The sequence below is a fragment of the Crinia signifera genome, chromosome 8, assembly GCF_055691185.1.
Source record: "Crinia signifera chromosome 8, ASM5569118v1, whole genome shotgun sequence".
Classification (NCBI taxonomy): Eukaryota; Metazoa; Chordata; class Amphibia; order Anura; family Myobatrachidae; genus Crinia; species Crinia signifera.
The window spans coordinates 67697788-67725382 of NC_139224.1; the positions used below are offsets into that span (position 1 = coordinate 67697788).

Below are 27595 nucleotides of genomic sequence, written 5' to 3' on the forward strand. Positions count from 1 at the left end.
CAGTCAATGGTACAAAGACAGCAAGCACCACTACCACAACATCCTGGCCAGACTGGACAGATGAATCAGGTCAGTAATCAATCAAGTTATATAAAGTCCACAATAATATAAATAGGGGTTGGAAAGCTACCCCTACAGGTAATGTCACTTTAAGATATGCACACCAATACAGCCTGCGCTATGCTCAACCTCCTGTCTGTAGACTCTGTGAATTTCACAAAGTTCATAGGCAGGTGACCCGCAGAGGAGGATCACTAACTATCCCGATCACCCAAAATGATGCTTGCATGTGTCCACACTGCTGCTGTCGGGATAAACCAGCAGCTATGCTTATGGAGTCTAAGCTTGTAGCTATAGCAGCCACCATCTGAACGGAGCAAGGCAGTGCCAAGTAGTCAGGGTCACATGATGGGAGGGAGAATGCCGCCATGGTGAGAGATTATGTTAATAGTGCAGGTCCAGATTGGTGGCCAGTTTCTGTGCCTTGAGTAGTGTCTCTGTTTTGTTTCTTATTACTTCTGATTAAACCATTAATATCAGGGGGGAAGATTTATTAAGCCGATAATGCACCAACCATTTAGCTCCTACTTTTCAAGTTACAGAAGGGGTTAGAAAAATTACAGGAGCTGAATGGCTAGTGCGCTATAACTAGCCGCTTAATCAGAGTTAATAAATTTGCCCCAGAATACCCCAGTGTCAGGTGTTTATTGACAGCAACAATCAATGGAAATCCATACCTGATGATAACTTCCATGCGGGGAGTAACAGGTGAGGGAACAATTGTATGTTTACAATTAGACTTTCATGGAGGTATTCAATCCCGGCTCACGACTGTTGGTACGTCTCAACAGCCGTGACTGGCCCGTTTTTCATTTTGCTCGACCGCAAATCGACAGGCGTGTCCGTGTAAACGGCTGTGGATGTCGAGATTTGTGTCTGATCGCGACAATTCATGGCCGTTCTCTGCAAAACGGGTTTAATAGCTTTTGAAGTCGACCACGTTCTGTCTATCTGCCTTTTCAATGCTGTCGGTCCACCTTTGGAAATAGCGACGTTAGACCTGACACTATGCAGGGGACTGTGGACACCCCCCCTTCCTGCATAGTGTCTGTTTATAAATGTATTCAGCAGACGTGTGAAATGTCTTGCTGCATTCAGGGGCCATATTCAATTGTCATATCACACCGACTAAACCCAACCATACTTATTGCGCACTGCGAAAAGTCCCGTTTGCGTGCTCAAATGGCTGACTCATGTCTCTCAGCTTGCCTCCCCCGAGGGGTGTGAGCTGAAAAGCTTACGCCAGAGCTACATTTAAATAGCTCCATTGGGATGCTGGCTCTATAATATTTGAAAACCGCCTATAATGCCAAAAGGGTCATAATGTCAACATAGATAGAAATAATATTCCTGACCATTCTGAACTACCTGCCTGGCATAAATATGAGATGAGAACAATACCTGACCAAATCTCATCCTATACTGTACATACATGCCGCCTCGCTGTGTCCCACCATTTATTTCATACCTCTAGTGCAGTAATAAATCAAGTTTTTACATTTTTGACCTTCAAAATTAGAAAATGCCTTCCTCACTGATTAGAGTGCTTGGCACCACTTTAGTGCTGCTTTCACATTACAAACCTGCTTTCAACCTGTTTTTGTAAACGTTTCTTAAAACGGGTCTAAAGCCAGTTAAACCCCTTTCAATTGCATGTTGTAACTGGTATATTACCATTCCAATACCGTTTTTGTACCATTCACATTCAACCCATTTCACCCATAGAAAACAGTGGATGTCATTTTAAATGGACATTTCTGGGACATAACTATGTTATGTGTTGTTTGTCTTGTATTGTTTATTGTGTGATATTGTGAATTGCACTTCAAAATATGTTTTTTTTTTATGCAATTTAAAAAAAAAAATCTGATTTATAAAATGAATTTGTTTTATTCAGATATTATACTGAAGATCTTTACGCCTCTGATTTATGTCTATGGGTCACTATAGACATCTCTTTGTATTAAACAGTTCAGATAAGTTGACATTAAAGTGTCACGGAATAGTAAATAAAACTAGGTAATGAATCCATCAGGACCGGGAGCTTCACCATGCGATAAGGATTTAGCAGCTGATAGTATCTCAGATGGAGTCCAGGATGCATTTAACTCTGAAAATTGATCTGAAGTTAGGCTAGGTATTTTATCGAGGAATGAGGAAATAGAGAAACCAGTCAGTTTGAACAGTGTCAGGGTCACGAGAGAGGTTGTATAATTCAGAGTAGTACTCCGCATATTGGTTTGCTATACTACGGAGATTTATTATCTTGTCTTTATTATAGAGAATATCTGTTTGATCCTATTTTTGGGTTGTTGGACCCTGAGTTCATGGGCAAGCAGTCTCCCAGGTCTATTGTCAAATAGAAATTTTAATGAGGTCTATTTAGTGCGGTTTGCGTTCGAACCATCAATTTTTGTAACTGGTAACATGTTTCCGAAAGTTCCTTTTTTAAGGGCATTCGAGTGTGATTTCCCATTCCTATCCTCCAGGTCTCGCAATTTACTTTCAAGATCCGTTTGTTTCTGAACAGCTTGTTTCTTGAGTAGCTCCTGCCTGAATGGCCGCACCGCTAATGACAGACTTAAATGTACAACAATGGGTGAGATGGCATGTGTCCTGGGGGAAGTTGTGAGCTAGGTAAGAATCCACACTATTAGCGATAATTGTTTTTGCTAAAGGATCTTTGAGAAGGTGAGGTGGTAAACACCGAGGGCGGGGAGGAGTTGACAGTTAGAATTCCACTTCCAAACTATTGGGCATGGCCAGACCAAGTTATAGGGAGAATATCAATATGTTTTTTTTTTTTTTGCAAGATCCATTTGACCTATAAAATCAAATATTTTCGTATTCTAGAGTAGGAGTTGTAAACTGTAGAGTAGAACATGTAAGACAGAGTGATTATGAATCCTCTGTATGTCATGCGGAATGCCAATGGGGGGGGGGGGGGGGGGGAGGGGTAGAATGTTTAGGAGTAGTAGTCTTGGTAGATTTGTCAACTTTAGGTTCAAGCACTAGGTTAAAGTCCCCAACTATCACCAGGGATTTTCTAGCCGATTTGCGAATAAGAAGACCTAGTTTACGTAAAAGACATTTGATTGGAATTAAAAAAATATAAACAAACCAAGGTTACCAGCATATCTAATAGCCCTGTCAGAATTATAAATATTCCATTCTTGACAGCTATTTGGGAATGGGATACAAAAGATACATTACTAAATAGAATGGCTACGCCATTACGCTTGAAAGGACCATTGGCGAAATATCCCGCCAGATAAATATGGTTTTAAATCAAATGGGGATTAGAAGAGTGCAAGTTTTTCTTGCAAAGCCACCGTGTCTGCTTTTTTGCGACTGAAAAAAGTATAGGGCAATTCTGCATTTTACTGGTGAAATTCTGCCCCTTTACATTCAGGGAGAGGACTCTAGGCATCGGGGATCAATAGAAGAAAATGATATAGTAAAAATAATCCGGTAATATAAACACGTGGAGTTGCGGTTTTACATTGTTTAAAATCTTGACAAGGTAAGGGACAAAAAAGTGGGTGAAGATGGAGAATAAGGAGGAAAGAGTTGTAGGGGAGGTAAAAAATGGTATATTGGACCCGCATGACTTCTGCAGGGTGTAGAAACATTTGAGGGTGGTTGCCAACAGCCTAACGCCGCCACCCGTACAAAGCTGAGCAGTAGATTAGTTAACCCTTTGAGTGCAAAGTGAATTTGTGAGCAATGCTGGCATTTTTAGTGGATATATTGTACGTCTAACAGATGTTACCACTCAAAGGGTTAAAACACACATAACATACAGATTATTTACTGAAGATGACCACTAGAAACTGCAGTTAAAGAATATAAAGTATAGCGATTTAGGCCAGAGAACCTCAGATCTAAAAGTAACCTGTCAAATTGTAACTGAAAAGCAACCAGTATAGAAAGAAAGTGTTGTTGCATGTACTAAAGAAATAATATAGTGATGCTAAAATGGTTGCACCACGGTAGAAATGAGCAGAATGTTCAGTGCAACTAGTTACCGAATCTGTAGATGGGAAGAGAACGATGCCCTCCAAGTCTTAAAGTATTGGACCGTTCTTTATGGGGAACTGGTTTCAGAGCTTGAGGTTGTTTGACTGAAATGTCCCATTCCAGCGTCCAGAGACTAGTAAGAGGAGTCCAAATAAGAATTGATGAGATTAACAGGAAATCCCCACCAATACTGGATTGTCTGTGCCCTGAGCCACAGCGGTAATAAGCGTAAAGGACCTCCGTTTGGCGATTGTCACTGCTGAAAATCTTGAAAGATTAGTAAACCTCCCAGAGTATCGGAATCACTAGACTCTCTTGCTGCTCTAAGATTATGTTCCTTTGTGGGGGAAAAAGTGAACACGTTGCAAGGTGTCCCTGGGAAAGTCTAATGATACCTGCGTGGTCTGGGGAGCTGGTGAATACTATCTGTGGGGAGGTCTCTGTCTTCTACTTGCGGAATATTGTTCCTACGTGATCTATCCTACATGTCAGCAATTTTAGCTTAAAACGATTCCAGGTCTGCTTGTTGGTGGTCGAAGGATGAAATAAGGTAATTGTGGGAGGAGAGTAATTCTTCTATTTTACATTCTAATTCAGGGCTGGGCAACACCGGCCCTCCAGATGTTAATGAACTACACATCCCAGGATGCTTTGCATTAGTTTTGCTATGTGGCCATGCTGAAACTGATGCAAGGCATCCTGGGATGTGTAGTTCATCAACATCTGGAGGGCCAGTGTTGCCCAGCCCTGTTCTAATTGATCCGTGCGGTCACCAATAGCGGCGAGTTCAGTCTTAACCTTGCGGACAGCAGATGTTGAGGTTTTTGGATAACTGTTAAAAGCCGATAAGACTTGAAACAGGGACTTAAGAGTTGAGCTTCAGACTTAGTCAATACCTATTACACAAAAGGATATAGTATTACTCTCCAGTGCAGGTTTGGGCAACACCGGCCCTCCAGATGTTAATGAACTACACATCCCAGGATGCCTTGCATCAGTTTCAGCATGACCACATAGCAAAACTAATGCAAAGCATCCTGGGATGTGTAGTTCATTAACATCTGGAGGGCCGGTGTTGCCCAGCCCTGCTCCAGTGGAATAGCCGTTGGAATAGAAGCTGGAGACGCAGGATCCTGCATTGCTCTTTTAGAATAAAAGGAGACCTGAGATGGTACCGCTTCCTAGAACACATGGTATCAGAGTGATAGATCCAGAGTGTAATACTTTGTAATACAGAAACCGGACACACAGTTCGGTAGCTTTAGAAAAATTTTGAGTTGTAGAAGTTACATGTGGATGAAGAGCACGTGGGCAGGCACCCTGTATGGAAGGGACTGGAAAGCTGTAAGCCACTAATTAGAGAAGTAAGTTATGTAGCTGTGGCAGTGAGGATGGGTCAATGAATGCTGTTTTAGGGGGATTGGAAAAGAGGTGCCACTGAGTTAAGTCCAGGAGAATAAGAAACTGCTCGCTGCAGGCTGTTTCCCCTGCTATAGTGAGCTCTGACTAATCCAAGATGCTGCCGTAAGGAGCTGAGCAGGTCCAACAGCCTCAAGGTAGGCTGTAGCTAGGGAGAGTGGATGGGGATGCCAGGGGTGTGTCCTTCTTACCTTCAGGTGCCGTCACCAGGTGTGCAGTGACGCTGGACCCAGAGCTTGAATGCCGGGCAGGACTGAAAATCAAGGCCACAGCTTATCCCAAGGAGTAGGCAGTGACCTGCATTAAGAGCAATTTCTTTCCCCCGGCTCTGCAGCTTTCACACCCAGTGGTCAGATGGTCTCCTGTGGGCTTGTGAGGTCCTTTAGGTGTGGTATCGGGATAGAATAGTGTGTAAAAACCCCAAAGTGGCAGGCTTGTGCAGGAGTTATAGGAATGCGTCCATTTGTCCACTGCTGTATTTCCCTTCTAAAGTGACTGGAGACTGGGGAATATCTATCCTCATGTTAATTAGTGTTGGCTTTTGCCACGTTACTAGTACCAGCAACCAATGAGGCCTGACGAGGGCAAATATTTTAGAGCTGTAGGACGTACAAGGGTGGCTGCTGCCATCGCTAACAATTGAATAGCTACAGTACCTAATGATTAGGGTTTGAATTTCTTGCGTTACTTTCCTGTTATTTAGAGCACCATTCCTAAAATGGTTTAGCAGTGCCTAAATAATCTCTTGATCACAGCTGTAGAAGCTTGTTTTCTTGTTTATGCGATTCAGTACTTGGACCTATCCATAAGGAATTTAACTAATGTCTTATTCATAAAACAAATTACTCCTGACTTTATGCTATGGTGTATGAAGCAGTCATTCTTTTTGATTATTCCTTGCCTTAAACTTTTTTTATTTCTATTTTTGAGATGCTTAGATTAGTATCTGATGTAGATTACTTTGTATAGCACATTCTTCTTTTTTCTTTCTTTCTACTGTAGTTGGCATTTCCTTCGCGTATGCAACAGCCTGCAACTATGCCACAGAATCAATTCATGTCCCAAAGCCCATTCCAGGCTTCATCTCCAGTGATGAACACTGGTGGGATGAATACAAGTAATATAAATGCTTCTGGCATGCCCGTACCCCAGTCTGCTGGTCAGAATCCTCCTTCACAGGTAAGATGCATTCTATTTATTTTCCTGAAGAAAAGGTTATTTTATCTCAAAGTTTAATCGTGTTTGTAATTTTGTAGGCTCAGATGCCAAATCCTACTCATCCCGTGAGCTCTGCTACCATGCCTACAGTGTCATCTGGGAACCAACTTCATTGTTCAAGTCACGTTCAGCCCCCTATTCACCGTAATTCGCCATCACCTGCTCCAAGCCGCACACCAACACCTCACCACACACCTCCAGGTCTGGCAGTGCCCCAAGCACCATTACCTGCTGAATCGATGATCTCCACAGCAGCTTCCTTGCCTCAATTGCCATTGCAGCACAGAGAGAGCCCCACTCCCCCTCACGCACCTCCATCATTGTCGGGTCCTGCGTCTGTTGACCAGTCTATACCTACACCACCACAACAGCAGTTGCCAAGGCCTCCCTCGCAACCAAGTTTGTCAACACCAGTTTCAACCCCAACTACACAACCGCCAATACAGCTTCATCCAAGCACTCCGGTAAGTACATAATGTATATTCTGAGCTAAAAATGAATATCACACTAAAGGCAATTATGCTTTTAATTACTTGTATGATGCTGCACCAGTAATGGGATGATATGACTCATATAGCAGAGGGATTTGCATCCAACGTTATTGGTAGCTTGCTATATGCACTTTGGTAGATGTATGAAGCAGTGGTAAAAATGGAAAAGTGAGCCTGTACAGAAATGTGCCATGGCAACCAATCAGCTTTTGAAGTATAATTTACAGGTTGAGTATCCCTTATCCAAATATCAGTTATCGGAATTATTCTGAAAACCATACATCCCAGAAAGTGGGAAAAAAAAAATTCTTGCTAAAAACCTACTAGAGACATCTGTACCAGCTATTCTGAGGACATATGTAACTGGCACTACTGTGGGCATCTGTAACAGCACTACTGAGGACATGATATGTAACTGACACTAAACATGTGCAAGAAAATTATTGCTTTGCATTCAAATTCCGTGCCTTAGAGTACACAAACTTTGTTTCATGTTTTGAAACCTTGTTTTGTGCAGAAATAAAATAGGTTTATGTGTATTTCAGGTGTTTCATGTGTTTGTACAGCATAAATGCAAGATACATTATTGAAATAAAAGAAAGTATTCTGAAATACGGAGTAATCAGTTATCCAAAATTCTCCTGGTCCCGAGCATTTTGGATAAGGGATACTCAACCTGTATCAAGTGGATTGTCCGTAGTAGCTGGTTGCCATGGCACAACTCTCCACTGGAACACTTAACAAAAATAGCTTGTCAGATTTTTATCATTCAGATAAAAACTTGTTATAAATCATTTTAAAATTTAAAAACAATAAATTTGAAATAAGACCAAAGTGAAACGAGAGGGGGGGCTTTGTAAAATCCACAACAAAGATTGTGCATAGAGCGAGAATGACGTTATATAGTTGATTGACTGGCTTTGGCCTCAAAGTGATCTGTCCAAAGTGTCCACAAACTTTCAAAGTGGGTAGATGTGTCGTGGATGCTTCAGGAAATGTGTTACATCCTATAGGTTGACCACACAGCATTATTGGTGGTTGGTATTGTCTCCACACCTACCACTGCTTCATGATGATTTCTCTTCATCCAGCAGGAGACACTGGAGATGTTCACAGTGGGGTTATCGATTGGTAGTCACAGGGAGCATAGCACTTTCAGAAATTTAACATAGTGTGGCTGCTCCTCCCACTCTATAACCCTCCCTCAAGGCAGTCTTAGATTAGAGCCCAAGGGAGCTGGAAGTTTGTTTCAGGTCATCCTGTAGGTCTTGTTAGCTAGGTTTCTTCTATCAACATGAGGAGGACAGGCAGCACTGCCACTGCTCAGCGAGAGTCTCAGGCCCCAAGCCTGACCACACATCTGGCAGCACGTTTGTGTGTTGTGCTAGAGTAGTGTGTCGGACACCTGACTAGCGGGTGTCCCAGCAGTACAGATACAGGGGTCCGTGGCAAATGTAAAAGACGGCGGCATAATGGAGGGGGCGGAGCTTCCTCCTGGCTGATCTTCCTGCTCCCAGCAGGCCTGGTAATAGGCAACGGTGGCCAACAGCAAGAGGCTTGGCTATTCTGATGACACCTACACAGTGCTGTACACGCTATAGGAGCACCCTAGGGGGTACTACATTAAATTTCCAGCTTTATTTTTATTGCCTAAACGCTGGTGGGGAAAGTCAGGTCTCTCTCTTCTCTCTTCTCTCTCTCTTCTCTCTCTTTCTTGTGTCGTCAAAGCTTTCCCTGTGTTTATCTTTTGTTAATTTACGCTATGGCTGGAGAGGGCGCTAAGGCACCCCAAAAATTTACCACATGCACAGGAGTCCCCTGCTTCAGTTTTGTGATACATGCTTGCCTGAGAAGCAGGAAATAGATCAGGGCCAACATTCCCCAGCGTGGGCATCTCTGCTATCTGCAGTTATGGCAGGTCTGTCAAATGAGCTCCCAGCATCCCCCCCCCCCCTCATTTAACAAAGACTTTTGCCAGCTGTTTTACAGACTGAATCCTCTGATAAGGATCCTCCATCATCCCCTTCTAGAGGAGGGAGAGTTTGTACAGCCTACAGAGGAGTAATGGGTCATAGATGAGTCTGAAACCGTTTCTCAAGGGGTTGAAGCAGTGATCTTAGCAGTTATTACAACTGGAGGATGAGACACCAGGTCCTTCCAAGTCCTACGTTTTTGCAAAAATCTAATGCATTTTTTTCGCTATTTTCAGTGAGTTAGATGATCTATTTAAGTCAGCCTGGAAACATCCTGACAAGCGTTTTCAAATTACACTTTGTATGTTGACTATTTGTCCCTTCTCTGCAGCGTGTAGAAAGGTCTGAAAAACCCCACCCATTACTGACTATTCGGTGTAAAGTTTGTCTAAAAAGACGGTATTGCCAGTTCCATGCACCTCCACCTTAAGAGTTTCCTGACAGGAAGTTGGATGCATTGCTAAAGGCGATATACTCATTGTCTGAGGTTATGTTGTGACCAGCCATAGTAGGCAGCTGGGTGAACAAAGTGGTGGAGTCCTGGGCGGCTCAAATCATAGTCTTTGGCCTACCTGTACGTAATCGAAGAGATTGTCAGTTTAGCTGAACATGTACAGGAATCTGCTATTTATCTGGGAGAAGTCTCAAAATGTTTTCTCCCTGGCAACAAGATTGTGTCTGCCTTGTCAGTATCTGCACGTCGAACCCTATGGTTGCAACAGTGGCAGGCTGACTCTGATTCCAAGAAGGCAGTAGAGGCAGTAAGTCAGGAGCGCCTTTTTAAAATGTGGGCTTTGTGTGGTCTGAGGACAGAGGTATAGAAACGGTGTATTGGAAGATGTCTGTTCCATTTGGCTGACGAGAGTCAATCATTTTAGAATTTTTTTTTTTTAGGAAAAGTGAATTTAATCTTTTCTGTGCCTGCTTTTACAAAAGGCACAACACTGAGCAATTCTGAGGTTAATATGGAATAATTCTGATAGTTCCTTGTCTGCACCACATACTTTTTGCTTAAAATGACACCATATTCTCAGTATGTACAGTAGCTCCATTAGATCAATTTACCACCAGTGTTCTGTTTTAACAGCTCTCACAGTCCGTGGCTGTTATGGAAGGTCCAGTTTCCAATCCACCATCAAGTAACAGCCCTGACGTGAGCTCGCAGCAGCCAGCTACTGAGCAACCTATGCAAGAGGTTAAAATGGAGGTTAAACAGGAAGATGATGAAATGGAGTCGGTATCTATAGTTGAACCTGTAGTTGAGAAGCTTGAGGTAAAGTGTTTCCGTACTAAACTCTTTTTCATTGTACAATGTTAACTAAAATAAAGATAAAAGGGGATTGTTTCTTTTTTTACTTCAGCCTGTGATTAATAATTGAGTTTGCTATGTATAGAACTCAGCTGAAAGCAATGTGCTGCTATAAAGTTTGCATTTATTTGAATCCCTACCCTTTCATCTGCCCTGGTAAGAATGGTCACATGATATCAGTAGAGCAACAGCCCTCTTGTTCATGGTGCAGTCACTTAATTTCATTGCCATGAACATGGTGGGAGGCAGACTCTTAAATTCAGATAATTTGACACTTCTTGTGTGCTGAAACACATGCCTTCTTCAAAATAAATATTACCAAGGACAAATGGAGTTCTGCTAGGACATATTGGAGCAATCATGCTGTCGGGTACACACCAGGACGACTAGGGCCCGATCCCTTCAATCTCGATCCAATTCCGACCAATTGGATGTCGATTGTGTGCTGATTGGGCCCTTTTCTGTCCTGGTGTGGACCGATACCGATCCGATGCGCGGTCACGCGGGTCGGTCGTTATTGAGATCCTACCTGCTGCAGGTAGGATCTCAATGACGACCATACAGCCGGGTGCGGGTCGCCATCAGATCGGACCCGCTCACGGTGCACATCGTGAGCGGGTCGTGCAACCCCCCCCCCCCCCCCCCCCCCCCGCCGCGTCACCGTGAGCGGGTCGGACGAGCCACTGACGACCCGCTCACGATGTGCATCGTGAGCGGGTTGTCCTGGTGTGTACCCTACATTAGGGTCCCCATATGCATAGATATTGGATCCAATCTGATATCTGTCCAATTTCCCTTTAAAATCCAGAACATCCTGGATCTTAGCCCCACACAACGATTGAGTAAACGATCAGAGTTTACTCAATCGTTCTCTGTGGCCATGATCAGGGGTGTTCGAAGTCTGCCAGCAGACTTGCAGCTGGCAAGGAGAGAGATGTCGGGGGCGGGCAGGAGAGCTCTCTCAGCCAATTAGCGTCCGCCCTATTCATTTGAAATCTCCTGCCAGTGCAATGACCTGGCTACATTGGTGTTTCTTATGCTGCCGCATCAGATACATCTATAGAGCAGCACCCACTAGCTAGGTGCTCTGATGCTCACCAGGACTGCATCTAAAACACGTGATATGCCACTTTTCATCCAGTCAAAATCTCATAAGTGTGATCACTGATTCAGCCACAGACTACAAATTAGCATTAATCAGTATTCTGCCATTAGATACACAGGAAACTGTAAGAAATGTGTTTATTTAGTTTCTTATATAGCACACATATTCCACAGCGCTTTACACAGAATATTTGAACATTCACATCAGTCCCTGCCCCAGTGGAAACCGGAGTACCCGGAGGGAACCCAAGCAAGTATGGGGAGAATATACACACTCCACACAGTTAGGGCCATGGTGGCAATCGAACCCATGACCTCAGTGCTGTGAGGCAGTAATGTTAACCATTACATCATCTGAAATGCCAATAAATGTTTCTTATTATATCTGGTAACTTATGCCTGAAGTCCTGGCCTTATGCGGCATGAATTGCAAACATTTGTCACTGCAATGGAGCAGAGATGCATCACTTCTTATTGAATGATAGATTTTGTGAAAATAAAATTAAATCTCTTAACATCTATTAATTTCTAGAAGTGTATGGGTATGTAAATGGTCTAAATTTGTGTGTTTGGTATTTGGACAAAGGACCCTGCTGGCATTCTTTGGTCGAGACCCGATCATTCACACAGTCCATCCATAAGTTAATGTGCAATCTGAAATGTTAATCTTTAAAAACCAGGTGAAATCTGAAGTTGTTGCTGAGGACTGTAAATCTGAGCCAATGGAGCCAGATGAAAAGAAAGATTTGAAGTCTGAAGTTAAAGAAGAGGATGAGAAACCAGGCACACCTGCAGCCCAGTCATCCCCTGCTGGACAGTCTAAAAAGAAAAGTAAGCCATTTGCCCCAATACATTTAGCAGACAACTTTTACAGCAATACTAGAAATATAGTACATGCATATAAAATGAGCTTACATTTTGTGTTTTATTTAAACTTATTTGACAAGTTTTGTATTGTTTGGTGATTAAACAATGTAAAGAAAGTTAATTGAATACAACTTAAGACTATCCTTTTTTTTTTTTTTTTTTTCTTTGCTTAAGTTTTCAAACCTGAGGAGCTACGCCAAGCCCTCATGCCTACACTAGAAGCATTATACCGTCAAGATCCTGAATCACTCCCATTCCGTCAACCTGTAGATCCGCAATTGTTAGGCATCCCGGTAAGTGTCTTTTTGAAAGTAACTTGATGTGTCTGTGTGAATCTTGTGATATTGTAAATAGTAACACTTCTATTCTACGGGGGTAACTCAATAGTTTTTATTGCTGCCGCCACAAGATGGTGCAATGCAACTGTCCTGCTGTTCAGGTAGCCAGCAGCCACGGAGGTCACTGTTTTTTTTGTTTTTCTTGCAGCCACCGTCAGATAGAGCACCTCTCTGCTGGTAATCGGCAGCTAAGTCAATCTGGGGATTCCCAGAACTGGCTGAGAGGTGCTCCATCTGTAGCAGACTAGCTTTCGAAGCATTTGCTTTGAGCCAGCTTACTAGTTTGGTGATATGAATTTTGCGTCCTAGCTGTCAATTTCAGGTTCTGACTGAATACAATGAGTGCAGACAAAGAGTACAAGAAATACAAATTTCTACTATTATGTGCAGACTCCTAACGTAAACTTACACTACATGACTAGATATATTTGGATGCCAGATTTTGAACATCTTATTCCAAAATCATGGGCTGTGTTTTCTTTGGTCCCTGCTTTGTTATTATAATAACCTCAACTATCTTGGGATGGCTTACCACAAAGTTTTGGAACATGAGCCCAGAGATTCAATTGCATTGAATCACAAGGCCATTAATGAGGTCCAGGCAATGTTGGGTAATTAACCAGACTCAGTGAGCGCATACCATTTCATTGTTGTGGTCAGGTTCTGTGTAGGCTAGTCATTTTCTTTCACACCAAACTTTGCAAATCAGTTTTTGATTGACCGCATTCTGTGCATTTGGACATTGTTATGCTGAAACAGTTTAGATGCGCTTTCTAGTTTTCCAATTCCGTGCTGAACACCAAATTAAATTTCAAGATTGACTTTCTGAGCTGTGCTGTCAAAGCTAGACCACATTGATCTGGAATTAAACAGTTAAGACGTATTCGTGCAGATCAGAGACCTCTAGGGCTTAGTGGACAATGGCTCCAGCATTAGAATACACATACAATTTCCTATCAGTGTGATCCTTAAGAGGCTAGGTTTGGAATAGGTAGATTTAATTACTCTGGCAATATGGAGACCCCCACTTTGTCCCATCTACAGCCAGAAGTGGATAGAAGGTGGGAATACATTTTGGTGTGGAAAAAATCCTTTATTCGGGTGAGCCCATGCTCATCCCTAATAATAAGGAAATTCAATAGCTGATTCAGCTGGCCTTGAAGACTGGAGTGTCTTGTTTCAAGGTTTGGTTCTAAATTAACAGAACTTGCTGGACAGCCTTAATGTGAGCTTTCATGTTCACCTGTGGTAGTGAGTCCTCCAGTACAAAATTGGAAGAATCAGAGTTGATAAACTGTGACTGCATAGGGGGCCGTGTTGTAAGCTCCAGCCATATCACCCCTAGAGGCTGCAAAGCTAAGATCTCCACACTGGTGATCTGGACCTTAACTCCCATCACCCCCAGCCAGCAGTATGAGGTTTCGGAAATGCAGGTTTTAGTGGCTACATGCTGCGACCAGAGAAGCTTGCTACAATGCAGCAATGTATACGTTAAGGTGCCACTGCAGCTGGGAGTTCAGGCCTGGGCAGCAACGCTAGCAGTGGGCAACCGCTGCCCCGGGGAGAGCCCCATCAGTCTGAAACTGCAGTGCTATGAGAGCAAAATGTACAACTGGGTAAAATTTATCTCAACTCTGAGCTGGGACTGCAGGTCCTTTTAAAGGGATGCAGTGTAAATCCTGGCGGTCGGGATCCCGCGCTGGAATCCCGATCGCCGAAATCCCGACACTTTCTCCCTCCGGGGGTTGTCCAAGACACCCCCGGAGGGAGAATAAATTAGTGTGCCGAGCGTAGCGAGGCACCGGGCCCGCTGCGTGGCGAGCACAGAGAGCCCGCAAGGGGGGGGAGATCCACGTGTCCCCCCCCCCCCCCCCCCCCCCCCCCCCCTTATGGGGATTTCGGCGATCGGGATTCTGAACGCCGAGATTCAATACTGAATCCCTTTTAACTGCAGTGCTGTGTGGTGTATAAAGCATGTTACAGGCCACAGGGTCAGACTATATTTAAACAAACTGTAGAAATTTGTTTTAAATGTATGTGCAGCCCTGAACTAGGTTTACTGAATCTAAGAGCGAATCCCTTTTTAGCCATGTCCCATCAGACCTGACCTTAGTATGTGATCTCTTGGCACGGGCAGATAGGGTCCTTCCAGTCATGTATATGTGATCAGCCTGGTGACCTCTAAATCAAAACCTACATGACATGGCAGGGAAGAACTTCCCTGTCTAACGCTCTATATTTAAAAGTATGTTCCTTATTCAAAATTATTTGAAAGGACAAAGATACCTGCGCTAAACCCTGCACGGATTGCGAGGTTTGAATTCATGGAGGTTCCGAAGCTTCTGTGTATAAAGTAGCTTGTATAGTCATAAGTAGCTACAGAACCCACTGGAGTAGGCAGGAAGAGGTCTAGGCACAGCAAACTGTTGGACTAGTTGCTGCATCACCTGGGAATTGGGTTTGGTTTATTAGGTGGGCAGCCAGTCTGTTTATACAAGCAAAAGGTCAACACCAGAAACCGTTTATCACAGGTTTTTTGTGTCTGACGTTTACACAGTTTAAGAGTACTGCGCCCCCTGGCATGGCATGTTGCTCACTATTATATTCACCATCTATGGCCACTTGGAGCTTGAATTAATAAAAAGAATCATGAATATCTTGTTAACCTTTGCATGTGTTGACCTTTTGTCATTGTTGGACATTTTCACGTTTCAACTTACTGCCTTGTCGACCTTTGACTGTCAACACATGTTGGATCCTGAGCAGAATGTATGGCTACAGGTACCTCCTGCTGAGCCAAAATAAAACACCATACAGAGATCATCTTGGTCAAGGGACTGAGATTAATGTGGTGTAGCGCCAGAGATGCACCCTCACTGGCCCTCTTGCTTTTGGATTACATCTTTATTCCAAGGGGTTCCCACTGACTATTTAAAGTTAAACTGTTACTGTTCTAGCCTGTGTCCCCCAAGGAGAGAGCATTTAAAAATGTTTAGACTGGAGACCGCACCATAGTATGTTTGTAGTTTGCGAACAGTGATGGGACAGTGATCCAACATTGAGATGCCACAGTAGAAAGAGGCGTTAAGGAGGGGAGCTGCTGATTTTCTTCTTCCAGGAATGTAGACTTGGGTGGGTATTGAAGAGTAGTAATTTGAAGCAGGCACTCATAAATAACTTGAGTTCTTTAAGCTCCTCCCCGCTATACTTCTCCCCAACTCAGTCTTCATTTAGTGCCTGTGGCAGCTGGTCACATTTTGGCTTCTCTTGTGAGACAGTGTTATTTAGCTAGGGATTCTGCTAGCATAAAGAGTGCAGCGGCTTCTCTGCCTGTCCACCCCGGGGGAGCTGCCGGGGAGAAAACTCCACCACTACAGTTTGCGCAGTGGTCTCCGGCTCTGAGAACGGTCTCTGGGATTTCTGAATGCCGCTGCTCACAGCCCATCTCACAGACCCCAGCCTTGGCCACACCGAAAGCATGGCATCTTGTGAGTATGGGCAGGGCACCCGGTTAAAGCTGGTCAGTAATAAAAGAACCCTTACCCAGTTTTATCCCCCAGTAATAGAAAAACTATTTGAAAAAGGCACCATTGTAAGGGTGAAGCTAGACTCCAGTGACCATCAGCCCCAGCGCAGGAGTGCCGTTAGCCATCTTTAATCATTAAATTTAGTGAGCCTGCCATGTTTGTTGTCTCAACTTGCTGCTGGGGGATGGCCCTGATAACTAAACAGCATTGTTAAGCTGCACAGCTACACAAAGGTAGTCAGTTACAGTAGTGTATAGCTGGCTGGAGAGATTTAGCATAGGTTGTCTGTAAGCCTGTTTGTAGCATACATGCTATATATCTATTAGCGTCAGTGTGGAACTGCTCCAGTCTGCCCTCTCCTGCCCTTGTAGTAAATAGCCTGTTATTCTTTCACTGTTATTTTGTTCATTGTTTTTTTTTTTGTTTTGTTTCTTCTTCCTTATTAACAGTATAACTATGGCTGGAAAGGTTTCAAAAGCAGCTCAGAAGTAGATGACTTGTACAAAATGTTTTGACAAGTTTATGCCAGATAAGTCTACACGATCTTTATTGTGTGCAACATGTGATTCTGATAAGCAGACCCCTAGTCAGGATACTCCTTTAGTGGTCATTTCTATATCTTACTTATACCATGCTCTCCAGGGCATGGTACATCTGATCCACAGAAGCACTGATACCTTCATGGGAATTAAAATCAAACTCTTCGGTCGTATGGTGGCGGCCTTCAAAGCTTTTCCGTATGCCTGATTTCACTCAAGACCATTTTCAGCTGGATCGGTTAGCTCAGTGATCGGGGTCCCACCTTTTTTCTTCACCACAGTATCCTTGGTCCCAAAGACAACTGTCTCTCCTTTTGATTGCTTGTATACTGTTCCTGCTCACGGGAAAGAGATCCGGAGTGTGGGGCGCTTCTCAATAACGATGCAAGCCTTAGTGGCTGGGTAGTGGTGACTTGCGGATCTCCATTCCAGGGTCTTTGGACTCAACGTTAGACATGACTGTCTGTAAACAGGCAGTGTTCTACACTCTGCAACTGACGCAACCTCTACTAGGCGGTCACACTATCAGAGTTCAATCGGACAATGACAATGCGGTGGCATATATAAGTTGACAGGGTGGCACCAAGAGCCATGCAGAAAATAAGTCAGATCCTGATTTTGGTGGAGGAATATGCCAGCGCCCTCTCTGCAATGTTCATTCCGGGGATCGACAATTGGGAAGCCGACTAAGTCTGCAAGACCTAAATCCAGGAGAATAGGCCCTACATCCAGAGGTCTTTCACATGTTATCCTAACTGTGGGGCCTTCCACTTGTGGATCTGATGGCATCTCACCAGAAAATAATCGGCTACCAGAATACTGTTTCCAGACAGGAGATCTGGCAGCGGTGGTGGTCGATGCTCTGGTAATTCCTGGGAATTGCTAGTTTGTCTACCTGTTCCGTTCTTTTGCTCTGAATTATTGCCTTGTGTGGAGAGAACATGTTCACGTTCTGTTGATTGCTTCAGATTGGCCGCGTCGGGCTTGATATTCAGACCTACAGAGGGTTATAATAGACCAGTCATGGCCTCTTCCTCTGTGGGAGGATCTTCTGAAGAGAGGCCCTTAAGTCTTTCAGGACTTAGTGTCTACGTTTAACAGCATGGTTGTTGAGAGGGCCTTCTTGTGATGCAGGGGGATTCCCCTAGCTTTCATTTCAACCATGCTTATTGGCAGAAAATAGGTTACCTCAAAACACTATCACTGATTCACTATTCATAGCTCAAAACACTCATCCGCACACATCACCGTTTGTAGTCCCCTTTAGGCACTAGGGCTGCTTTTTAAATATTTATTGGTGAATGGTTACTGTGGATTCAGCTACTTCACTTTTCTATAAAGGAACTTGGTACTTGCTCCTGCTGTACTGAAACCTGTATGTTCTACAGTGGTTACCTTCTGTGTTTTACCCACTTTACTGTCAGGATTTTTAGCTCTTTTGTTTTTCAGATTCCTCAAAAGTAACTCGCCCTTATGAGTAAGGGTTTATTTTCTAGCTTTATGCTGTCCTAGTTGATTCTTTCAGAACTGGTTTCCCTTCAAAATGTAATGTTGGTCTTCCACATAAACAAGGAGATGTATTTATGTTCTCCTGAGTGGGGGTGGTGATTAGATGGCTAGAGAAAGATGTGTTTTTTTTTTTGTTTGTTTTTTAATTTAAAGAATGCCCTGCCTTACTGTGAGTAATGTTTGTACCCAATTGTGATTTGTTTACCTCTTGGCAAAAGATTTGTCTAAAAAATAAAAAAATAAAGAAAACCTGTTGAGAATGTTTGTGTGTGTGTGAGAAGATATAGATTTTGCTTTGCTATTTTCTTCGCTTTGCATCCTCTCAGATCAGTAATGCATTATAACCTCTTATGATTCAGAAAAATGCCTCTGTCCTGCAGGATTACTTTGAGATAGTCAAGACTCCTATGGACCTATCAACCATTAAACGCAAATTGGACACTGGGCAGTACCAGGAGCCATGGCAGTATGTGGAAGACATCTGGCTGATGTTCAACAATGCCTGGCTGTATAACAGAAAGACCTCTCGTGTTTACAAATACTGCTCAAAGCTGGCTGAGGTGTTTGAACAGGAGATTGATCCAGTCATGCAAACTTTGGGATACTGTTGTGGCAGAAAGGTGAGTACAGTTAATGAATTCAACATTTTTGTGTTAATTGTGCAATAGGGAACTACATTTGGTTACCACTTCGATAGTACACTTGCTCATTAATGCAGATATCTAATCAGCCAATTATGTGGCTGCAGTTAATGCATAAGGTCTTGGGCAAGGTTTGCTTGTTTAGACCAAAACACCCGAAGAAATGTGCTGCAAGTGACAGTTGTTAGCGCCAGGCAATTTTAAGTATCGCAAACTGGTGATTTCCTGGGATTATTGCGATCATTAGTCTGTAGACTTAAGAGAATGGTGTACAAAACAAAAATATTCAGTGAGCCAAAATGATTTTGATTATTATGCCCTGTTAATGAAAGGAGAAGGGATAATAAATAGTATTTTTCAAACTAACAGGAAGTTTTCTGTAACACACATACTCATGCATTAATATACAACCACAAAGCTTTAGGGGGGTATTCAATCTTTGTCATGCTCCCGCAGCCATCTCCCGATGGGGGAGATGGCTGCTTTAATGTACAGCACAATAACCAGATAGGTTACATTAGCAGAAGACCACAGTGGGCACAGGCTAACAAATACCGGACAGTTGAAGATTGAAGAAACAGTGCCTGGTCTGAATCTTGATCAGCGACACCGGCAAAATTTAGCATAACGGCATTCATGCTTTCATTTGATTTTCATTGTGTGGGGAATGTTTTCTTAGCACATATTAGGCTATCTAATACAAATTGTACGTTGTTTAAATGACTGAACCTACTTCCAACAGAATAACATGCCATATCTCAGAGAAAATGTCTTTGAGGTACACAATGTGTTTATTTAGGCTTAAGTGCCCTCCAGTTACCAGATCATAGTCCATTAGTACCTTTTGCTATTAGACCTGTTCAAAAGCACCTTTTTGAATATGGTGCAACAGGAGATTGGCAGCATATATGCAGAGCAGCAAAACTGAGGCAACTTCACTATGCAAACATGGACCAGAATTTTCAAAGAAGGTTGCATTCATGCAAACACAAATTCACTGTTGATTGGGAGGCATAATTTACATTTTTATTATTTTTCGCACAACATTAACATATATACATGTCTCTAAAGTTAACCATTACATATATGCCATGTAATCTAGAAGAGGCAGAGGAGAAGAAGCAAAAACGGAAACATTGTGGAAGGGTTTCTACAGGTTTTTAAATACACATCAAGTTTTGGCTTTTCTCATCTTATGCAAGGTTTCCCATCTTTTTTTTTTTTGTCCCCTATTTCTCCCAGCTTGAGTTTTCTCCGCAAACACTGTGCTGTTATGGTAAACAGTTATGCACCATTCCACGTGATGCTACATACTACAGTTATCAAAACAGGTAAGTACATACAAAGAAACACCTCAGTTGACCCCAACAAAATATTTTTCTTATGCTAAGGATTTATTCTATAATCTCCACATGTAATATCATGAATGCCATGTTCAGTCTTTTGGGATATGGCAAACATAAACTTTGAATTGTCCTAATGTATGGTGTTTACATATCTTTTATGAAAGTGCCGTTTCTCGTCACCCTATTTCTGCTTCTGTTTGTACCCTGCCTGTAATCAATTGATGTCTTGGCTTCTATGCTCTATCTAGTCATACACTAAAGAAAGGTACTTAACATATCAGTTTGTCTACCTCTGAATTCACAAAACATTACTGTGTTTCATGTGGGCAGGCATTTTGTTTATAGTTTCCAGCTGAAATGTTGGTGAGATCTGTGAAAAGCTACATCTTCAATATCTGTGTTTAGAGTTGAGTTTGACTGCTATGGATTAGTATCTTTTTTTTATTTATTTTTTATTCCCCTTAGCGCTTACATTGTTTAGGTAATTTTTATTCCGTGGAAACTACTTTTATATTTGGCTGAATTGTTTTTGGCAGCAGTTAGGACTCCTAAATTGCAGTAATTCAGTGATTGTTACTCTGTTTTCAATGCGGGAACATGAGCTTTGACCTTTTGGCAAATTAAATGCTGTCCATTAGTATGTATTTACATTTTTGATATTACATCAATTTGGAAAAGCATGATGTACAAAATTAGTAATGCTTATTTTGGTGCTTTTTGAAAGATCACAGATGTGTGGTGTAAGCTTTATAGCAAACCCCAAAGGGAGTGTTCAGTGCTATCGATTTTAGATTTATTTTGCATTTTAGACATTCACAAAATGTGAACAACTAATGAAACATATTTTGTAGAGATATTTAAGTATTGGTAAAGTGCTTGGATTGGATCCAAAACCTGTGCGGGTCGAAGGCAAATAAAATTAACTATTTTATGGCACTGCACTCTAAAGCAGCACATTCCACTGGCGAGTTGCTAATTCACAAAGCATCTATAAAAGTGAACGAGAGAGACCATACGTGCACTATGGATTGTACTTTAATATGTGGTGTCCTTAAAAGGTGGCATGTTCACACGTCTGATGCTGCCAACGGTGTTGTCCAATACGAGGTGTAGCTCGTTAATTAAGTATATTTCACCTATTTCCCCTTTCTAATCCCCTTTCCCTGGGCTGGTGCGTTGTTCTGTTCCATCCTGGGGTATGAAACCATTTTGGGGTTTTTCTTTTGATTCTTTGCTACAAAGTTATAAAACTTTTTTACAATAATGATTCACTGTGGCGCCTACTGGAAGTATTCCAGAATAACACCCTTGATATACAATTATCAATGTTTTCTGGACTGGCATGTGTTGTAATGAAATATACATGTTTTATCACTGGTAATATCTACCAAAAAAATATAAAAACCTAATCTAGGTTTTGTTCCGAAATTTCTGGACAAATTCTCTAAAGATTTTGTGCTAGACCTTTAGAAGATTTGGAACCAAACATTAAGCATGTTCAGATCTTGATGCAAAATTTGCCTAAAATATATTTTTTTGGGTTTACCATTTGGATGCTGAGTAGACTGTAAATTTGAAAATTTTTCTTTGTCACTGATGTGCAAGGCCTTTTAGGGACGTTCGTTATCTTAGATATCCTCATGATCATCACTAAATGATTTTGTTCCACTCTTATGGGCCCTACACACAGAGCGATATTTAGCCACTTTCTGAGCGATTTTACATAATTTTACAAAATTACTCAAAGTGACTGACTATCGCTGTGTGTGTGTGTGGTCCACACAGCGATATGTATGCCCGGTCCTGTAGGACCGCGATACATAACAGCCCTGACGGTTATTGTCGCTCAGAGCTATTGATGCCGCCTTGTATATCCCGGCACATACCCGCTCTCCGAGTGATGGCTGGCCTGCGCCGGGAGTAGCGGAGATTGAAGCCGCCTTGTATACCTGGCACTATGCGACACATACTCGCTCTGAGTGACGGCTGGCTTCTGTAAGCCGCAGCCTACACCGGTAGAAGCAGGCTGCGAAAGAGGAGACGGCACCCAGCCGCCCGCCCAGCTATCAACTACCGCCAGCCTGGCCGTGGCCCAGCCATCATCCTGCCGTCTGCTAGGGCCGCTGTCCGGCCATCACCCTGCCACCCGCCTGGCCGTGGCCCTGCCATCACTGTGCCACCTGCCCTGGCCCTGCCTCCTGCATGCAAGCCCAGCCATCACCCTGGAGACGGGAGAACCATTGTATCACACATAGGTGCGGGGATGATGGATTAAAGGAGAGGAGTAGGGGGGATGGTGAGGGGGGGGGGGTGGAGAGTTGTGGCCGTGATGGGGAGAGGGAAAAGTGCAGCAGGGAGGAAGGGACGGAGAGGTGCAGTAGTGATGTGAGAATGGAGGGGTGCAGGGATGTGAGAATGGAGGGGTGCAGGGATGGGAACGGAGATGTGCAGCGGGGGCGGAGAGGGTAATGAGGGGACGGAAAGCTGCAGTGAGGATGAAAAGGTGCAGCAGTGACAGAAGGATGGAGAGGTGCCGGGGGAGATGGGGAAGTGTAGGGGTAAGGACAAAGATGCGGGGGGGGGGGGGGGGGGGGGGAGGTGATTAAGGATGGACAATCAATACATCAGCAACAAGATGTGCCACTCCAGAACTCTTTATAGTGAAAACTGCTGTTTTTCACTAACCTGTACCAGGACAGCAATAAACCCAGTCAAGTTCAGAACATGAGGGTCGCCGGACACACTATAGGGCCCATTTATCATTCAATATTCCCATTTATCATTCAATATTCCCATTTATCATCAAATATTAAGCATCACCTGAATGTAAGATAAATAGGAATCTCCGATCCCTGCTGCAATCCCACCTGCAACGCTGCTGGCCGCATCCCCCATAGGTTTCTATGGGGGATGCGAAGATGCCCGATGTATCAACATCAGGTGCAACGCTTCAGGTCCCTGGGCTACTGCCATTCTTAGCCCATTGTAACCTCTGCTGGGGGTCAGCACTAACGCACGTGCGCAGACCCCCTGGCGCCCGGCTCAGCACATCGCAGGGACGAGCTCCTTTAGGAGCCCTGTCACTGCATTCGGGGGACATTATAATGTGATCCTGATTAGTATTATTCCACCCAGATCGCAAGATGCGATCCTTCATAAATGGGCCTTTATAATTTATTAATTAATATACCATGTAACATTATTTTTGTGATGACGTGCAGTTTTTTTACGTCACTTTGTGTGACATTTGTGACAGATTTGAAGTCTACCATGCTGAATCTCCCGTTCTGAATCTCTGGCACAAATCTCTGCGTTTGTATGGCCCTTAACACCGGTACACATGACCTACAATCTTCCCTGTAAGCCTTGGTTAGTATACAAAAAGTGATTTGATCAATATAACTAAATATTTAAAAAAGAAAAGAGGTAACACATTGCTTTACTTTTGAACAAAGCGTTTTTACTTTGCGCTGAAAAAATATCACTTCAAATGTCACCACAACATGAGGTAAAATTGCAAATAAATTTTGGGATACACCAAAATCCAACGTTACCCCACTCTTTAAACTCCTGCAGTATGTTTTTTTCACTAGTATAGTTTTATTTTATAGTATTATATGCAATAAAGAAATAAAAATGGTGTAATACTAATAAGATATTTAATTCCCCACATGTCTGGAAAGTATAGAAATGTTGAGTCCTTTCCAGGTATCAGAGTTATGGGGCGATTTTCAGGGCATTTTCTAAGCGATCTCACTTAAAAAATGTCCCTACATTGCTCCATGTGTAGGAGTGATAGCAATGCCCGACCCTGCGCGTCACTATTGCCCAGTGATTAATATCCAGCATGCCGGATACATTAAATCAATCGCAGAAAATCACCAGGGAACGCTGGCCCTGACATATCACTCGGCAAACATCGCTGTGTGCTGAGCGATCTTGCTAAGCGTTCTAGAATTGCTCAGAATGCTCAGCAATTCTCCCCATGTGTAGGCCCCTTAATTTAACGGCCAGACATGTGCTGTTAAAGAAGTTTGCCTTCTTGTTTAGTAAATATACTTTTTGAAAAAGATGCTGCAGTACGTTTAAACTGGTTAAGGGATTCATTGACCTTTTGGACTATCCCAAAATGGTTTTGTAAGAGAAGGTGCGTACACACGGGGGCAATTTTGTGTAATATCGCGGGAAATATGGTCGCTGAGCGACCATATTGCCAGCGATGGGAGTGTGCATCGGCGATATATTGCCGGGTGCGCGCTCGCGTTTTTACCCCTGTAGTGATCGCTGATGAAAAGGAGACACAGAGCAATATATTGCTGAGCAATATATCTCCCCCGTGTGTACGGGGCTTAACACTATTTTTTGCATATAATATTTGACATAACCATTGGAAGCATCAGAGAAGTGTGAGAACCTTTTAAGGATATCCCAATTCTGGTATAATCCATAGTGCACCTGTGGTCCATCTCAACGTTTTTTGTCAGATTATTGGCAGATAATGTATATGTAAGACTTTTATGTATTTGATTGAGTAATATCTATTATTGGTCACTATTTCAGTGTTAAGAATGCTGCAATAGCACATGGTGGAGAAAACTGCTATTAGTCCATTTATGGTCTACAGTTATACCCTATTTATTGTGTATGCATGGATGGATGAGGCTAGATTGAATTTGTGGCTTTTCACAGTTTTGTGTCCTTTCAAGAAACATTGCTTTGGCAGTGCGACATTGCTAGCGTCATAAAATGACCTATCCCATATGTTCTGTTTTTGTTTTTTTGCTCCGCTGTCATCCAGGGATTATTTTAGTCAAGCTTTTAGAAGTGCTCCTAATTGCATATTGAGGGTCTATATTTTTGTCTTGAGCAATGTCCTGTTTTGATCATTAGTTATTTTAGCATGTGTTCATCTATGTCATTTTAGCGAATGCATGCTCATTTTTATGTTTTAGTAATGTCCATTTTATATCATTATGAGCAACCAAAACGGTGTTATATTTAAACCATATGCAAGCTTTACCATCAAGCATGCTTTATTTTTTTGGCACACCGATGTAACTTTTTTTAACATATTCCCTACAGCTAATGGGGTTTAGAGCCTCTCACAAGAGCCTTAAGCATGTATTCACAAACTAACCCTATTTTTGGGTTACAATAGAGCTAGACCATAGATGTACTTTTAAATTCATATAACCATGCACATTTCATTAATAGAGCTTTATCTCTGTAAGCGGAGCAGGATGACAAACTTTACCCCTTTCTCTGAACCATGTTGTTTTTATTAGTTTTTGTTTAATCTTCCCTTTGATTTGCTGTAATGATTTTGCTGCTTGTAATCCCATTCAAGAGAATCCTTTGCTAATCTGTGCTTTGCATTGGCTTTCTGCTTTGTGTTTGTCTGTCTTGTCTGGCTTCTGTTTGTTATGCCCATCCCAACCCTGCTTTTTTTTCTCTGTTCTATGTTCATTTCTTACCCTTCCCTACCCTTGCTTGTACCTGCGGTGAATTTGATTGCACTAAATTTAAAATAAACAAACAAACATCATAATAAAATCTGAAAAAACAAATCAAAATTACCCGGGTTCGTGACTTGGCTTCCTGCGCACACCCTGTGTCTCTCCCGCAACGTCTTCTGACTGATGGCTTCCCGTCTCGCGTGGTTCGGCTGTGGTTGCGTGAACACACAGTTCACCCAAATATGGCCTTCTTGCTGATAGGTACCACTTCTGCGAAAAGTGCTTCAACGAGATCCAAGGAGAAAGTGTGTCTCTAGGTGACGATCCCACCCAACCACAGACGTAAGTAATATTTTTCTTTTTTTAATGTTTCTAAATGTTTATAGTTGCATACACAAACTAATTTGATTAGCAGACTGATTAGAAACTTGACTGAATTTGTGATGACTAGAAGTGAAAGTTAATACTAAACTCAAAATAGACCAAATTCTAAATGATGAAACATTGCCTCGTTTAAACAAAAACTAGCTTTTAAAACAGTCATAATTTGAATTATCAAAAATACTTGTATAAGGTATGAATGCAACAATGAAGTATGTTGCGTTTGAACATATTCAGGTATATTCAATGCTGCTCGGCCAGCTGGTTTGTACAGCGAGGGAAAGCCATCCTCGCTGTCCAGCCCCCTCGCCGGCCGTTTGCCGTATTCTACGTTCTGAGGAAATCCTCGCTGTCAGAAGACTGCAAATAGTCCCCTAAATGGCGAGGTTTGCCACAAATGCAGGGAGCCCGCTGCATTTTGAGGCATGTTTCAGTGTTTATATGACTGCATTAAATGTATCCACCTAGCCTTAGGGAACAGGTGAGGTGGAAACGGGGGGGAGAGTTGAATACTGACCGAGAGATATCAGCGTTGTTAGCCGTATAACTTGCCGTCAGTCTCTCCCATCACCAGCGTGCATTGCATATGCCCCATTGTCTGTCACTAGATACTGTGTGGTGAATCCTCTAATAGGACACCGCACTTTGCACCCCATTCATCAGAATATCCAATTTTTTTTTTCTCTTTTGTACCCTCCCCATATTAGGTTATTTTCATGCAAAAAAGGATTAAGTTAAGAGAAATATTTTATATAACAATGGGAGTTTGTAATCAATCAGTGTTAAGAATTTTGTGCTCCTTACCTAATTAATTTAACTTATGTGGTTTTTGTTTTATTTCAGAACGATAGGCAAAGAACAGTTTTCTAAGCGGAAAAATGATACTCTTGATCCAGAACAGTATGTGGTTTTTATTTTTTTTTACTTATTTCTGGATATTTTAGCAAAATGTTACTGTATTCAACAAATTTAATGCATTGCAATAATAGGGGTGGAATTCAGCGCTGTGTATATGCATGTATTTAAGTGTGTACGTATGTGTCTATAGATAGATATTTATATAGTTATTGGTGGGTAACAAAGTTAATCGCATTTTTAGACAAAAAAAAATCAATAACTAATTCAAAAGTAGTGTATTGCGCACACTTTTATTAAGAACTGCTATAGGAACAACCGTGCAATAACATTTGGTTTGCAAACACTTTAATAGAATGTGCTTGGGGGGGTTAACCAGTTATTATGGGACCAGTAGAGAGAATAGTTTCATTAGGGTCTAGAAACAACTGGGGGATGGAGAATGGGGGGGGGGGGGGAGATAGGCATAGGTAGTGTGTTGGGGGTTATCAAGGGTATAATCGAGGGTAATTCCAAGGGTGACTCATCATTGCCTTGTAATG

At 42.5% G+C, this 27595-nt stretch overlaps 1 protein-coding gene across 4 annotated transcripts in view; it reads left to right on the forward strand.

Annotated features, from left to right (window-relative positions):
* EP300 (EP300 lysine acetyltransferase) overlaps positions 1–27595 on the forward strand; it is a 108306-nt gene that overhangs the window by 40153 nt on the left and 40558 nt on the right. The window contains exons 12-21 of one of the 4 annotated variants that reach the window (XM_083156634.1): positions 1–69; positions 6502–6678; positions 6756–7181; positions 10269–10454; positions 12275–12425; positions 12636–12754; positions 18734–18994; positions 20258–20346; positions 26049–26159; positions 27042–27098. The exon at positions 1–69 is cut by the window's left edge and continues 35 nt beyond it. In XM_083156634.1, the coding sequence (XP_083012760.1) occupies positions 1–69; positions 6502–6678; positions 6756–7181; positions 10269–10454; positions 12275–12425; positions 12636–12754; positions 18734–18994; positions 20258–20346; positions 26049–26159; positions 27042–27098 (1646 nt within the window). The remainder of the gene's footprint in view (positions 70–6501; positions 6679–6755; positions 7182–10268; positions 10455–12274; positions 12426–12635; positions 12755–18733; positions 18995–20257; positions 20347–26048; positions 26160–27041; positions 27099–27595) is intronic. The other 3 variants (XM_083156636.1, XM_083156635.1, XM_083156638.1) reach the window with 3 other exon arrangements.